Genomic DNA, 14258 nt, shown 5'->3' with positions numbered 1-14258 from the left:
GAGGGTTAAACACCATTTAACTAACCAAACAGCTGCAAATAATAGATTGCTGAAATCTATACTTAGGTTTTTAATAAGTTACAACTAAATATTATCTTAAAATATACTTATGACAAAATTTATTAATATATTTTATCTAAAAGTCAAATTGTGTATATTAATAAATTTAACTCTTGTATTACATACGTTAACAAATTCATAATTTAATCTCAATCCACTCGGAGAATAAATAACTTTTTAAAAAAGACAATGAAGGGTGAAAAAAAATGAAGATATATGAAGCATTTAAACTGAAAAAACTATTAAAAAATCCAAATATATTTATATAAATTGCAATCGATATCATGTATCATATAAAGTTATATTTATAAGGGGAACCAGTCATTTAAAACAAACAAGTTCAAAATCTCCTTTTAAGTTGCTTAATTTAACATGAAATTTGTATTTATAACCATAAACCTCTCAATAGAAAGTAATTGTAATCTGCAAGTTTCTCATATAACTTATTTTATATAAAATTGTTAATCACTTAATATGTGAGAGAAGATACACCTTGCAGCCAAACTGTACATTCCAAAAATGGAGGTTCCTGCATTAAAGCTCCCACAAAAACCACTAATTTTGGAAACTGTGAACAAATTGCAAACGAATCTGCAACACCATTTCCAACTGACAGCATATCTGCTAAAAATGCATGCAGAATTCTGAACTGTTATTGTTATATTTATGTGATGAAACCACAATGCTGCTTCTCAAACCTAACATCCTATCAATTCTCTGAGACATCATTCCTCGAGAAATCAAAGATGTCGAGGATGAATTCAGAGAAGAAGCTTGGTGCAGGACGTGTGGTGGCTGTGGCCATTGAGAACAACAAGACCAGCCAACACGCTGCCAAGTGGGCAGTGGACAATCTTCTCCCCAAGGACCAATGTCTCTTACTCATCCATGTCAGACAAAGATCATCTTCAGGTTCCATTTTCTAGCTTTAGTTTCAACTGCTACCTTAACATTTCTATACCATGTTTAATCCATGTTATCTTCTTGTTTTAGAGTAGTTTTGTTGATATTTTGTTAGTTAGCTGTTTTCGGTAAATTGTATAAAAGTTTATTTATGCTGAAGTGTTACATGTTTATTTATTCGTTCCTGACTTGAATGGCTGAGTGCAGGGAATTCTGCGAACGAACTTGTGGGCGACAACGAATCCAAGGAACTATTTGAATCATTTAGAGTTTTCTGCAACAGGAAAAGTGTTAGTTCTCATGAAAACTTGTAATATCTCAGAAGTGCACTGCATTATTTGTTCATGAACAAGATACTAAAAGTGTTTATTTCCAACAGATACAATGCAGAGAAATGTTGTTGGAGGACGTGGATATAGCAAAGGCATTAGGAGAAAGCATTGTCATGAATTCTATCGAGCTTCTTGTACTTGGGGCGCCATCAAGGGGTGGCCTTGTTAGGTAAAGAACAATTTTGTCTTTATCATTAACAATCTTCTTAATCTTGAAATTAAAAAACACTAGAGAATTTTAGTTTTAGTTTTCGTTTCTGGAGTAACAAAACTAACAGATGCGTTGAAATGAATATATATCAGAAGATTTAGAACAACGGATATTCCAAGCACTGTGTCAAAGGCAGCACCACCATTCTGCACTGTGTATATAATTTCTAAAGGAAAAATCTCAAGTGTGAAAACAGCTACTGCTCCATTGGCTCCTAAACCTGCCGCAGCACGTAACCCATTGCAGCCACAGCAACAGCCACAGCCACAGCCACAGCCACGCCACCAATCACTGATGCGAAGTCCTGAAAGATTGTTGGAAGCTCATCCAACCCGCAGCACCTACCCACCACGACGTATGTCAATTCCTCTTTCTTTTTGTCATATCCAATCACCCCATTCACACATTCACTAGAGATTAAGAATATAACTGGTAAAAACTTCATCTTATTGATTTGAATTACTTAAAATTGCAGCTTCATTTGGGAGTGGGACACGCCAGATGGCGTTGGATGATGATGATATCATGTAAGTTATGATCAAGATTAAACGCACGTCAAATATATAAGTTGTTGTAGAAATAACATTTCACCATTTATGGTACATGTGATCATGCAGATCACCATTCACAAGGGCTGGCAGAACATACGAGTCTTCAAAACTTCCCGATTCTGACATATCATTTGTGAGCAGCGGAAGGCCAAGTATTGATCGAATATTCCCAACAATGTACGACGATTTGGACAGTGCTAGCAGTGGAATGGCCACGGGTAGGTATTCGTGTGTGTCAGATTCTGACGCCAGAAGCTTCGCTTCTTCATTGTCCTCGCAAGGATACAATAGCAATGATGACTACTCCTTCACCTCCTCGCAACCAAGGCTATCAGACTGCACGGTACGTACAAGATTGCATGCATGCATGCATGTACGTGTAAGAAAACGAATTAAAAGTTGTACATTTTGATTGTCTATAATTATAGGATGACGTTGAAATGGAGATGAGGAGACTGAAGCTGGAACTGAAGCAGACGATGGATATGTACAACTCAGCCTGCAAGGAAGCTATGAGTGCAAAGCAGAGGGCAATGGAGGTTCAACGTTGGAAAGCGGAAGAACAGAAGAAATTGGAAGATTCGCAAACGGGTGATGCCTCAACCACACGACTGATGGAGATGGAGCAGAATAGGATCAGAGAAGAAATTGCCGCATTGGAAGCACAGAAGAGAATGAGCCACGTGGAGAGGAAGAAACCAAGTGAAGGCTTCGGCACTGCCATGTACAGAAGGTACAGCATTGAGGAAATCGAAAAGGCAACAAATATGTTTTCTGACTCTGTCAAGATCGGCGAAGGAGGTTATGGTCCAGTCTACAGGGGTGAACTGGACTGCACCCAGGTCGCCATCAAGGTCTTGAAGCCAGATGCAGATCAAGGACGCGAGCAGTTTCAGCAGGAAGTATGGTTTCTTCCACTTTAACAACACCAAAAACATATCACAAACAAGTTTTGAAATAATAATTTGGTTTGGTTTATGCAGGTAGAAGTGTTGAGTTGCATAAGGCATCCAAACATGGTTCTGTTGGTGGGGGCATGTCCAGAGTATGGTTGTCTTGTGTATGAGTACATGGCCAATGGAAGCTTGGATGATTGCTTGTTCAGGAAGGGAAGTTCTCGTCCAGCTCTTCCATGGCAGCTAAGGTTCCAAATTGCCGCAGAGATAGCAACAGGTCTGCTTTTCCTTCACCAGACAAAACCAGAGCCACTGGTGCACCGCGATCTGAAACCGGGCAACATTCTCCTTGACCGGAACTACGTGAGCAAGATCAGCGACGTGGGGTTGGCGAGGCTGGTGCCTCCTTCGGTTGCTGACACCGTGACTCAGTATCGCATGACTTCCACTGCCGGAACCTTCTGCTACATCGACCCGGAGTACCAGCAAACGGGCATGCTGGGAATCAAATCTGACATATACTCTCTGGGGATCATGCTTCTGCAACTGGTGACGGCGAAGCCTCCGATGGGTTTGACTCATCATGTTGGGAGAGCCATCGAGAAGGGAAATTTTGCTGAGATGCTTGACCCTGCTGTTGAGGACTGGCCTGTTGAACATGCCATGCATTTCGCAAAGCTTTGTCTGGGATGTGCCGAAATGAGGAGAAAAGATAGGCCTGATCTTGGAAAAGTTGTCTTGCCTGAGCTCAACAAGCTCAGGATATTTGCAGAAGAAAGCATGTCACCGATGATGATGTTTGGACTTCGAAGTGGTGGTGGTGCAGGGTATCTTCCAAGAACCAGTAATTCCTCATCCACATTTTCTGTCAGTTACTCCACTTTTTCTTCTCAAACATGATAAAAATAATCTCAATACTGAATGAACATGTTTTGAATTGCAGGAGACGAGTGAAACGTTGTCTGGGTTCTCAGGATATGAAAGCCGTTCAAGTTCATCATCAGTGGGGAGAATGTAATGAGTTATTTAGGGGGAAAGTATTCATGCTCACACGTAGCTCCAACGCTTTTCTGTGACTCCTCAACCCTTGGAACCGACATGATATGAGGCAGCATGAGCATCATTCACGACACTCAATCGTCCTTTTCATATCATAGATCATTCACAACACTCACTGATTCAACAACGTGAGAACATCCTTGGAGAAAATGTTGCAATCCTTCGTTCTGTTCCACGACACAAGTTTATGTGAAGAACAAACACAATCCCCGGGACTTCATTAATATACCTTGTCTTTGTTTCTGAACATACATATTGTTTTACTCAACCAAATAATACAAGGACACCCATATTTGCAACTCTCTTTCGACTCACTCCTTCACTTTATATATAGTGACATACACACGAAAATACCTATAATCTACTAGACTATGTATTATATAATTTTATAATTATGAATTATATAAATTAACTAGAAATATGTTTTTTAATAGTTAAAATGATTGGTTCCTTAATTTTAATCATAATATAAAAATTTATAAGTTTTAGTTTTAAAAAACTAATGTATTTTTTTTTTTTAAAATTATGTTAGAACGGTGGTGTTAGACACTTATCTAATCCTTGTTATAAATGTCAATATCTAATACTAGTATCAAATACCGATACACACGTACCATTTAAAAAACAAGTACAAAACTCAATACAAAAGTACTACTTTAATTCTATGTATGGTTAGTTTCGATATAAATGATCTGGGTGTAAATGTATTAATCTGGGAGTAAATGGTATTAATATATAAAATAAACAGTATTATTTACTTAGTCAGTAAATAAATTAAAAATTAATTATTTATTCGTCATTATTGTTTTTTTTGTGTGTATTTATTGAAAAATAGACAGTGGTGGCGTAGAAAACACAAGTTTTTTTTTATAAATATAGTGTCTTAATCGATCGATTAGCGTGTTTGATATTTTTTTTGAAATACGTAGAGCTGGGATAAAGGCACGTACCATCTATTCAATTTTGGAAAATGATATCCTTAGATCATTTTCACCAATAAGTTTCATAACTTCAAAGAAAATTAGGAAAATTAAAAATTTATATGCATTAGGACTGTCTTAGTCCATAAACAATAATAACATTATATATCCCAATGCTTCTAACTCTTTCTGCTGTACTTTGCACTTGAATATCATTGAGAATTAATGGAGAATTCTAAGTCTAAATCCAACAAATCATCAAGGAACAGGAATAGGATGATTTTGGAGAGAGGGGTTGTTGGGCTTGGAATAGTAGCAGCCATGAACATCAGCAACTTTTCTGATGTTGTTTCCTCTGCTAAACCTGCTGCCAACTTTCGTGGAACCACAATCTATGGCCTTTTCCATGCTTCCCCTCTCAACACTGGAACCCAATTTTTGTTTCCCACCCCTCATTTTCTCAATTCCTGCAACCTTTGCCACAAACATCTTCATGGGGTCGACATCTTCATTTACAGGTTCTAATACCACATGACTCTATGCAGTATAAACACATTTTTTTGCAGAATCTGAGTTCTTTTCTTCTTACCATTTTCCTCTATTAGACTTTTGCTTTTGTTTCTAATTGTAGATACAGCAGTTTTAATTATCTTCTGAACCAATTAATGACTTCTGGTTTAGTGGCCTGATTTTGTGATTAAGTCTGTAATAATTGAATTGGACTTGTATTTGATAACATATCATAAAATAAGATACTAAGGACTAATGTCTTAATGCAGAGGGGAGAAAGCATTTTGTAGTGCAGAATGCCGTGAGACTCACATTACAAACTATGAACATCACCAAGACAACTATGATTACTACTACACTTCTCTCATCAAACCAATTCTACAGCACAATAATGCCCTCAGACCCACCTCATCTACTGTGTCTGTGCCTATTCTTGCAGCATGAACCAACCAACGAACAAACCATTATAATGCATCATGCTGCTTTATTTTATTACATACTGCTACTACTGTGTATGTGTGATTCAAAGATGAAATTAAGAATTAGCACTATCAACCTCAATAAATGCCTTATGAGCTAAGCTAAGCTGAGCTATTGCCACGAAAATCGAAGCAATTGTTTCATATCCAATGGAATATTATAAAACTTACAAGTATATTCCCCTAGTGATTTCTCCCATGTCCTTTTCAACTCTGCATTATCGTCCACATTTTTTGGATTTATCTTCTTCAGTGTATGCCGAATTCACCAAACATGTGTCTTTCAATTTCACTGGATTCTTTCTATTTCATTTCAACTCTGCATATCACTTTTATACTCTTTCAATCAAGATAATAAGTTTGATGATTTTTCTTTTAGTTCAAAATTTATATTAATTATAATTTTTAGTAATATAAATTTTTACACTGAAAGTACGAAGAAACTAAAAACAACATGTGTCATGTTTTCTCATGATAAGGTAGTAGTAATCAAACATTGACAAAAGCAAAGTAGTCTATACTTAGTAAACTAATTATTGAGGTGTCTAATTTGTCTTCATCGTCTACCTTGAATATAGATTAGAAAATGAAGTTGGATAATATATAAAATTTGATTCTTGGGGGAAATAAACAAAATTCAGAATTTATATAGTTAAAAATAAAACGTAAAGAATTGCAATTGATTGAACTTCTTTACATAAGTCTGAACCATTTTTAGTCCTTACGGTTGAAGGAAACAAAGCAACAGTATCTACTTGAGCTTACAAGAATTGAAGTTTGTGTAGTAGAAGAGTGCCTCGAAGAATGGAAGATGGTGAAAGCTTCCTCAAAATCTAGATGCCTACCGTTTACAAAGCAATTCCTCCTAGAGGCCCAATAAACCTTCAACTTTGTACATTCAAAACCATTGCCTAATACCAAACCTTTCTTTCTACAATACACAGAATTTGCCAACTTACAACAACACATCTATCATCTATGGCCTCAATAACTTAATTCAATTTGTAGCTCTAGCAACATTTTGCATGTCCAGAACAGAGCTGGAACTTCTCCTTTCAAACTGCAAAACATTGCTTCCAACAACTTGTGTAGGAGAATTATGTATCTCCAGAAATAATCTAAGTTACCAATATGCAAGAATTGTTAGTGTACTATTGGACTCTCATCTAAGTATTCCCTCCATCAGAGCTGCTACACGCTTGATTTGGAAGGCCTCCATTGCCAAAATCTCCATCCAAGCTCATTTGTTGCACTTCTTGAGGAGAAAGTATCTTAATACAGCGGACACAGTTCACAAACTCCCTGAAATACCCATCACAAACCATTAGGATACCAAATCTAAAATTTTTATCTTTTCCATCCTAAAATATGATGGATTATTTGCCTTTCCTCTTGGAGCTAAGAAACATTATGGCTTGGCAGGAAGGAATATGCACATGCAAAAACACAAACCAATGAGAAAAGGGAACAATTGGACTTACTCCCAAGGGTCATCTCCCACCAGTAGAACATCACTCTCGTGATCTACATAGACAAGCTTCCAACCTATCCTCTGCCGATCCTCCAGCTGTCCCTCTATTCCAAATCTACGAGCTAGATCCTGTTTCAGCTCCTCATAACCTGAATACCGTGTTATGTCTATGGACCTTCCCACAGCTCCACGTTTATATACCTGAAAGGCCAAAAGAAGAAAAGGTCATTTAGAACAACAGAAAAAAGCATACACACATACCTTCAAGACATATATCCTCATCCCCCTGAAACTGTATTATTAAAATAACCATAAATAAACCTTGGTATATGTCCTCATCCGCTGAAACTGTGTTGGTGGCAGAGGTGGCGGAGGCGGTGCTGGTGGTGGAGCCCATGTACCCCTATTCAAGAAGCTACTATCATCTATTGTGGAATCAATTGAATTGAAGGCCATATCAGGGACTCCAAATGTCTGTGAAACCATTGAAGATGAAAGCTCCTGCTGAGCATCTCTGTTATTTTCATAATTACCAAGCAGACCTTCTGAAGAGAAATTATTAGACAAATCCTTCCCCAACCCCAATGTGCCCTTGGTTAAAAGGGAATCTGGATTCAGTTGCATTCCCATTTGGCTATCCATGTTGTTGGCATATGGAATATTGCCCCTAGCATCTGCCTGAACTTCCCCATCTTGACTATTGTCTCTAAACAACATAGAATGTGGATTATAAGCTAATGGATTATTATTCTGATGCATATGAGCGTCACTCTGAGAAAGGCAGACTGATGTTGTAGAAGATGATGTGTCCAAACAATCAGTATGGGCAGCACTACCATTCAAGTATGACTGAAGGCCAAAATGCCCTTGATTCTGATTTTTAGAAATATTCAGAGAAGGTTTAACATCACACTTTGGCTGTAAATCTTTCAACAAGTTTGCATTTGATGACATAGTTTCTAACGCACTTGAACTCAAGATTGTTGAAGCAGACTGAGCCATGTCATCCCCTACTATTGTGTTTCTCTGCAATCGAGAATTTATCAACGGTGCAAGTGCACTGGCACAGTTATTTGTAGAAGGTGAGGTGGAGCAAGATGGAATATCATCAGTAATTACAGATTGCCCTGCCCCAGCTGCTCCATTCAGTATACTACTTCCGGCAGCAGAAAGTTGGTTAGTTGTATGGGTAGGGAGAAGTGCCATGTGGCCAGACATTTCAGACAGCAAGCCGGGTTGCTGCTGTTGAAGCTTGGGCTGCTGAGGGAATTGAATATTGTTCTGGAAATTAGCCTTTGTGATCTGATTAGAGATAGAATTAGCCTCAGGCAGTGAATTTTTAAGCAAAGGAGGAATTTCCAGAACTTGACCAGGTGTTACTGCTCTAGACAAGTTATGTGTCTTATCTAAAATCTGTCTCTGCTGATCCTGGATTTGAGTAAGTTGAGTAGGCTGCTGCAACACTGTTTGCTGTGCCAAGTGCGTTTGTTTTTGTTGTTGTTGTTGAAACTTTTGTAACAAGTGCAACTGAATCTGATTGTCAGACATCTGTAATTGTTGAAGATGATCAGGGATAGGACTCTGACCTATAATTGTCTGCTGCTGTGATGGATTCTGAGAGAGGCTTCTATGCATTTGATGGTTTTGAATGGATGGTTGCTGCTGTTGAATATTGTTGGTTTGGACAATGTTTTGGGGATGCAAGAGTTGGGCCTGAACTTGACCCTGTGGCATAGTTTGATTTGCCAAGTTTTGCCTTGATTGTTGAGTGATATCACCCAACTGTTGCTGTGGTGGCAGGACTGTTCCCAATGTGCTAGATGTAGATGGTAGCTTCTGAAGGTGATCCAGCTGTTGAGCAGTCTGAAGTAGTCTCTGAGTATTGAAGGCTACATTGTTTGACGGAGAAATTTGTGGAGCAGAAAATCCCAGCTGCCGAGATATATCAGCCCCAGGAATATTTTGCAAAATAGATCCGGATAAAGAAGGTGCAAAATTTGGCTGCAACGAGCTAGCCAGTGCCGGATTTTGCTGCATGTTCATCCATTGAGCTAAGCTCAGACCAGGGAGACCTTGGGGATCCTTCATGCACATATCATCACCAAGCCAAGGCATTGTCCGCTTGAAAATGTTATCAAAATCAGATAATTCATCATCTGCAAAAGCAAACAAAAGTATGCCCAATGAACTATATATTTCCAATCATCCAACCAAATTCAAATTTTCCTCCCTTCAGAAATTTGTTAAAATGAAAGCAAGTGAGAAGCTCAAGAATGAATAATCAATTCTGAATCTCGACGATGTGGTTTAGAGGAACCCATACATTTCAATTTTGCATCTAAAGGGTATGAAATATAACTATTTACCCGGCATTCCAGGTTGTCTTGGCCTCTTGGATCTAAAGAATGGAGGTGGGCAGAGGAAAAATGGAGCAGTTACTGGTTCAATTTCCCAGATAGAGACCCTGCTACGCTTTTCTCCAGCAGTTGACTCATCCCAACCAACCTGACCAATGATATGTAAAACTAAACAACCATTACTTACACAGATTAAAGAAAGGAAAGACAATACGAAAATATGAATCTCCTGGGGGGAATTTAGATTCAGTGAAATGTTAAAGGATGTTGGTAATGGTACCTGCAAATTTCGCCATTGAGAATTTTTCCATCGCACAGGATCCAGATCACTGATACCTGTAATTGTACCCATATATCTGCAATACAATTGAATTGATTAATTCAACTTTTTATTGTCAACCATTTCCAAGCATAATATCTATTTTCAGCAAAGTATCTCCTGCTTCAATGCTACATAAGTTGTCAATTCTAATTAATCTGGATTGAGAAATAAACAGTTATTCAAGCACAAACTAATTACATCTCTCAATCATGATATTTGAAAACCATGTTTCCATGTTTACTTCATGAAGACATTGCTTTCAACTTGATCATTTACACATTTAAGGTAAAAGCTTTCATATATGGACTTAATTAAAGTGGCGCACCTCCTAGTTCCCGAGTCTTCAGTTTCAAACATCATTCGAAAACGCATGCCAAGTGATGGTTGGTGGCTGTACACGGACTTGTAGTACTTGGCTAAAGGAATAACAAATTCTGAGGGACTAGCCCTGCAAGCAAAAGAAACACACAAGTTCAAAACTTTACAATTGAGAAGAAGGGACTCAAGACAAAATAGTTAATCTATGCCTTTGAAATCTGATTAGACAGACAAGTAAGGAAAGTGGAAATCAAAGAAATTATACATTGATATAAATACTGTGAAATGAAAACAAAGGATGTTAAAAATGCATCACCTAGGATTATAAAAGACGGTGAAGGGGCTATTGTTTGCGGCTGCATGAGCCGCTGCAGCAAGAATTCCAATGTGCATACTATCACTCGATAGTACTGACGAAGATATATTGGTGGGTTGCCTGTTAGCTCGTCTGATACCCAAAAGAAGCTGCTGCTTTTCATCTCTGCGAGACAGAAACACTAAAAATGATGAATGTGAAAAAAATAAGTTGTTTGCTTAAAAGGATCATATTTGCAGAGAAATTTGAAATGTGGAAGAGGCCTGAATTTACAACCCCGACCTTATAAACAAAACAGAGTCTCCGGCAAAAAGCCTCTTTCCACTGACAAATAGACTCCATCCAGTGGTAAGCAAGTGACGCTTTGGTTGTCCTGGCGAAGGAGCATGATGATATGAGATTTATCTGAAGGGGACACAGAAATAAGAGGATAAGCGAGTGGAGTGTGAAGCATACATACCACGGTATATGTGGCGGAATGTCCAAACATTGTCGTGCAAATCCCTGGCGACGAGTTCTTGCGCAGGGGGTTGCATAGAGTAATCCTACAGGGAAAGGGAATGGAATGAGATGAAGAAAGGGTGAAGAAGTAGTGATGAAGAGGTTGGAAAAAGCAAGTGGGGAGTACAAGATGAGGGAAAATCTTCTCGGCGGCACGACGGGGCACAGAGAAACCTCCGTGAGTGCTGGTGTCACTTGCGGTGAGCTGTTTACAGAAGAAGTCGGGTTGTGGCTTGGTGGACTTGAGAGCAAGATCTGACCTCAGCAGAGCATCCTTGTCGAACTGCAATGCGAAGAGATGATTAGGAGAGTGTGGAAGAGAAGAGAAGAGAAGAAGCATGGAGTGAATGAGGAGTAAATGATTACAGAAGGAACTGGTTGAAGAGTCATCTGAGCGTATACTTCATCTGTTTCGGGATCAGCCTGAAAATGGAGAAATCAATGAGAAAAAGGGAAAGCGAAGAAAAGGGAAAGAGAAAGAGAGGGACATACATGCAAAGTGAGATTGTGAAGGAGACAGAGCAACTTGGAGGGGAGATTGGGATAGTTCGGAATTTGCGAGTCGACATCTTTCTTGAGCGATGCAGCAACCTGAAGAAGACAAGGATGAGGAACAGCGAGGGTCTAGAAATAGAGAGAGAGAACGATAGGGTGTACCTGTTCGCTGTGACCCTGAGGGAAGTATATGACGTGTGTGGCGGAGGGAGGAAGATTCACCAAAGGCCCTGCACAAGCTTGCCACAGCTCCGGGTTTATGCTCCTCTTCTCTGCAACCAAACTCATCGTTATCAGGAAGAAACCAAAGTAACAACAGACACTTGAGTTGTTCTGTTTTGCCTCGTTTCGTTGCAGAAACAAACAGACAGAGAGAGAGAGAGAGAGAGAGAGAGAAAGAGAGAAACCTTGGGTGGGATTGGGCGCGGCGGAGCCACCCTCTGGCTGCGGCGGATGCGTCTTCATCGGGAATCCTTGTTGAATGAATATGTATGTGTCAATAGCAATTCATGGATGTGGTGTTGTGTTGGAAGAGAATAGAATGGAAGAAGAATGTTGGATTGTGAAAGCGATGAGTGTGTGTGTGTGAGAGAGAGAGAAAGAGAGAGAGAGCGATGGTGAATTTGGTTGTGCTGCCCCCAAAGTTCCCCTACAATGCCCAGACACAAACATAGGCACAACCTTAGCTTTGGTTTGGTTTCTCTTTCTCTTTCTTTGTTTGTGTTTTGTTTTCTGCAATCCCAAATGGCTGACCAATGGAGCATCCCATTAGACGCGCTATCTCTCTCTCACTTAACTTCAGTTGACTTTCTTAAGCATAACACTAATAATTACTTTTTTATTTTCTTATTTTTTTATTTCCTCAGATTAAAAAAAATTGAAAAAGAGAATAAAACTGTTTAATTCGCTTAATCATTATTAATAAACTAACTAACTACCAATAAAAACGCATTTAATTAAAAGAATGTGATAGTTGGCATTTTAATGATAAAATATAAAGCAAAGGAAACTGCAATAAAACTCTTAGTTTTAATTATGAAATCTTCTTGTTTGGTACTTCTAATATGAAACTTGGTCTTTGTCTCAAAAATAGATATTAATTATGAGCCTCATAATTAGTAGCCATTAATAATTAATAATTTATTACAATAACATCTGGCAGTGCACACTCTTTAAAGTCTTGTTTGTTAGGTCAATGTCTTCTTCTACAAAACCTGTTTCTCAAAGTTTTATATGCATAACAATCTCATGCTGCAAGTAATTTGTTTCACATTACCTAATAGAGAAATGTAGAAATTGCATTATCATTAACATAATATCGAATTAATTAGTTAATTAATTAATTGGTGTTTTGTAATTAAAGAAAAAGGATGAACAGTTGAATGAAAATCATGTGACATTCTATTATTGGAGTGATCTCAAATGAGCTTACCAGCACATGGCTGCTGTACACCCTCTTCATTTATTTATTTATTTATTTATTAATTATTCATTATTTATATTTATATCTCTCTTTCTCCTCTTTATTAACACTGTCATAAAAACTATAAATAGATATTTATTTAAAATTAATTTTTTTATCCCACATATGATTAAAAACAACTGTTTCATTAAGACTTGTAAAAGTAGTTAAGTTGGTTATTTTTAGTTAATAATAACATGACTTCATATTTCATCCAAAACATGGCACTAGTATTAAATAAAGCATTTGAGTGATGAAAGTTATTGAGTAAAAATTATGAAGTATTATTATTATTATGATTTTGAGAAGGTGTGCTATGTGTGGGTTGTTGATGAGGATGAGTGGGGTTTGGAACATGGAAAGAAGAGAGGGTCCCAATTCCAAAGGCCATGTTCCCTCCACAGGTGAGTTGTAGGTCCCAATGCTTTGACCATCCACTTTCAAATGTCTCCTCTCCCAATTCTTCATTTCTTTCAAAACATTCGTCAAAACAAAATCCTTTCATTGAGAAATCATCAACAAATTCACACTTATTGTTATTCACAAAACAATTCTTTCCCACACAAAGTTGCTGAAATATCCAAACAACTATTAAACAAAAATTAGAACCTTAAAGAAAATACTAATAAATTTTTCATTCTTATGGATGAAAAATGTTGGATTTAAATATATATTTTTTGTTTTTTTACTATAATATAAAATTTGGTTTTCGTTTTTTTATTTAAACTTTATACTATTAAGATCTTTGTTGTATAAAAATATTAGAATTGATTCTTTTATATGTGAAATGATGGTTAGTTTTCTTTCAAAATTGATAGTTTTTTAAAAAAAAATTATGTTTTAATTGCAGACTAATAGTCAATATAATTATTTTCAAGAGATTGATGAATTGGAGTCTCAAATTGAATCAATTTTATCTATAAAATAACTAATTTCAATCATTTACATGGTAAAAACATTTGAATTGTCTAAAATTTTAGATTGTGAAGAAAAAACAAATTTATGTTATAGTACATGGATGAACAATAAAGATATTTAACTCAAAAATATTAAAATTTCTAATTGTTAAAATGGGAGAGTTTGATTACGTTAACA

At 37.3% G+C, this 14258-nt stretch overlaps 3 protein-coding genes across 3 annotated transcripts; 2 read left to right on the top strand and 1 right to left on the bottom strand.

The window, feature by feature from the left end:
• Positions 1-760: 760 nt before the first annotated feature.
• Positions 761-4315, top strand: LOC137838199 (U-box domain-containing protein 52-like). Its single transcript, XM_068647454.1, has 9 exons — positions 761-972; positions 1171-1253; positions 1343-1464; positions 1599-1861; positions 1982-2033; positions 2124-2400; positions 2486-2959; positions 3041-3820; positions 3897-4315. The coding sequence occupies exons 1-9, from the start codon at positions 807-809 to the stop codon at positions 3969-3971; spliced, it is 2292 nt and encodes a 763-aa protein (XP_068503555.1). The 5' UTR covers positions 761-806; the 3' UTR covers positions 3972-4315.
• Positions 4316-5107: 792 nt separating this feature from the next.
• Positions 5108-6097, top strand: LOC137838200 (FCS-Like Zinc finger 6-like). The gene is made up of 2 exons (XM_068647455.1): positions 5108-5450; positions 5712-6097. Exons 1-2 carry the CDS (start codon positions 5158-5160, stop codon positions 5884-5886), a joined length of 468 nt encoding a protein of 155 aa, XP_068503556.1. The 5' UTR covers positions 5108-5157; the 3' UTR covers positions 5887-6097.
• Positions 6098-6573: 476 nt separating this feature from the next.
• On the bottom strand, positions 6574-12491 carry LOC137838198 (auxin response factor 19-like). Its single transcript, XM_068647453.1, has 14 exons — positions 12109-12491; positions 11864-11973; positions 11699-11797; positions 11573-11629; positions 11334-11489; positions 11166-11250; positions 10988-11078; positions 10706-10870; positions 10397-10519; positions 10030-10105; positions 9759-9897; positions 7714-9548; positions 7403-7593; positions 6574-7223 (listed from the first exon to the last, which is right to left on the bottom strand). Exons 1-14 carry the CDS (start codon positions 12164-12166, stop codon positions 7088-7090), a joined length of 3321 nt encoding a protein of 1106 aa, XP_068503554.1. The 5' UTR covers positions 12167-12491; the 3' UTR covers positions 6574-7087.
• Positions 12492-14258: the final 1767 nt, after the last annotated feature.

This window comes from Phaseolus vulgaris, chromosome 4 (assembly GCF_000499845.2).
Source record: "Phaseolus vulgaris cultivar G19833 chromosome 4, P. vulgaris v2.0, whole genome shotgun sequence".
In the NCBI taxonomy this organism is placed as follows: domain Eukaryota; kingdom Viridiplantae; phylum Streptophyta; class Magnoliopsida; order Fabales; family Fabaceae; genus Phaseolus; species Phaseolus vulgaris.
Note: the sequence above shows the minus strand (reverse complement) of the source record. Positions and strands in the feature narration are given on the sequence as shown.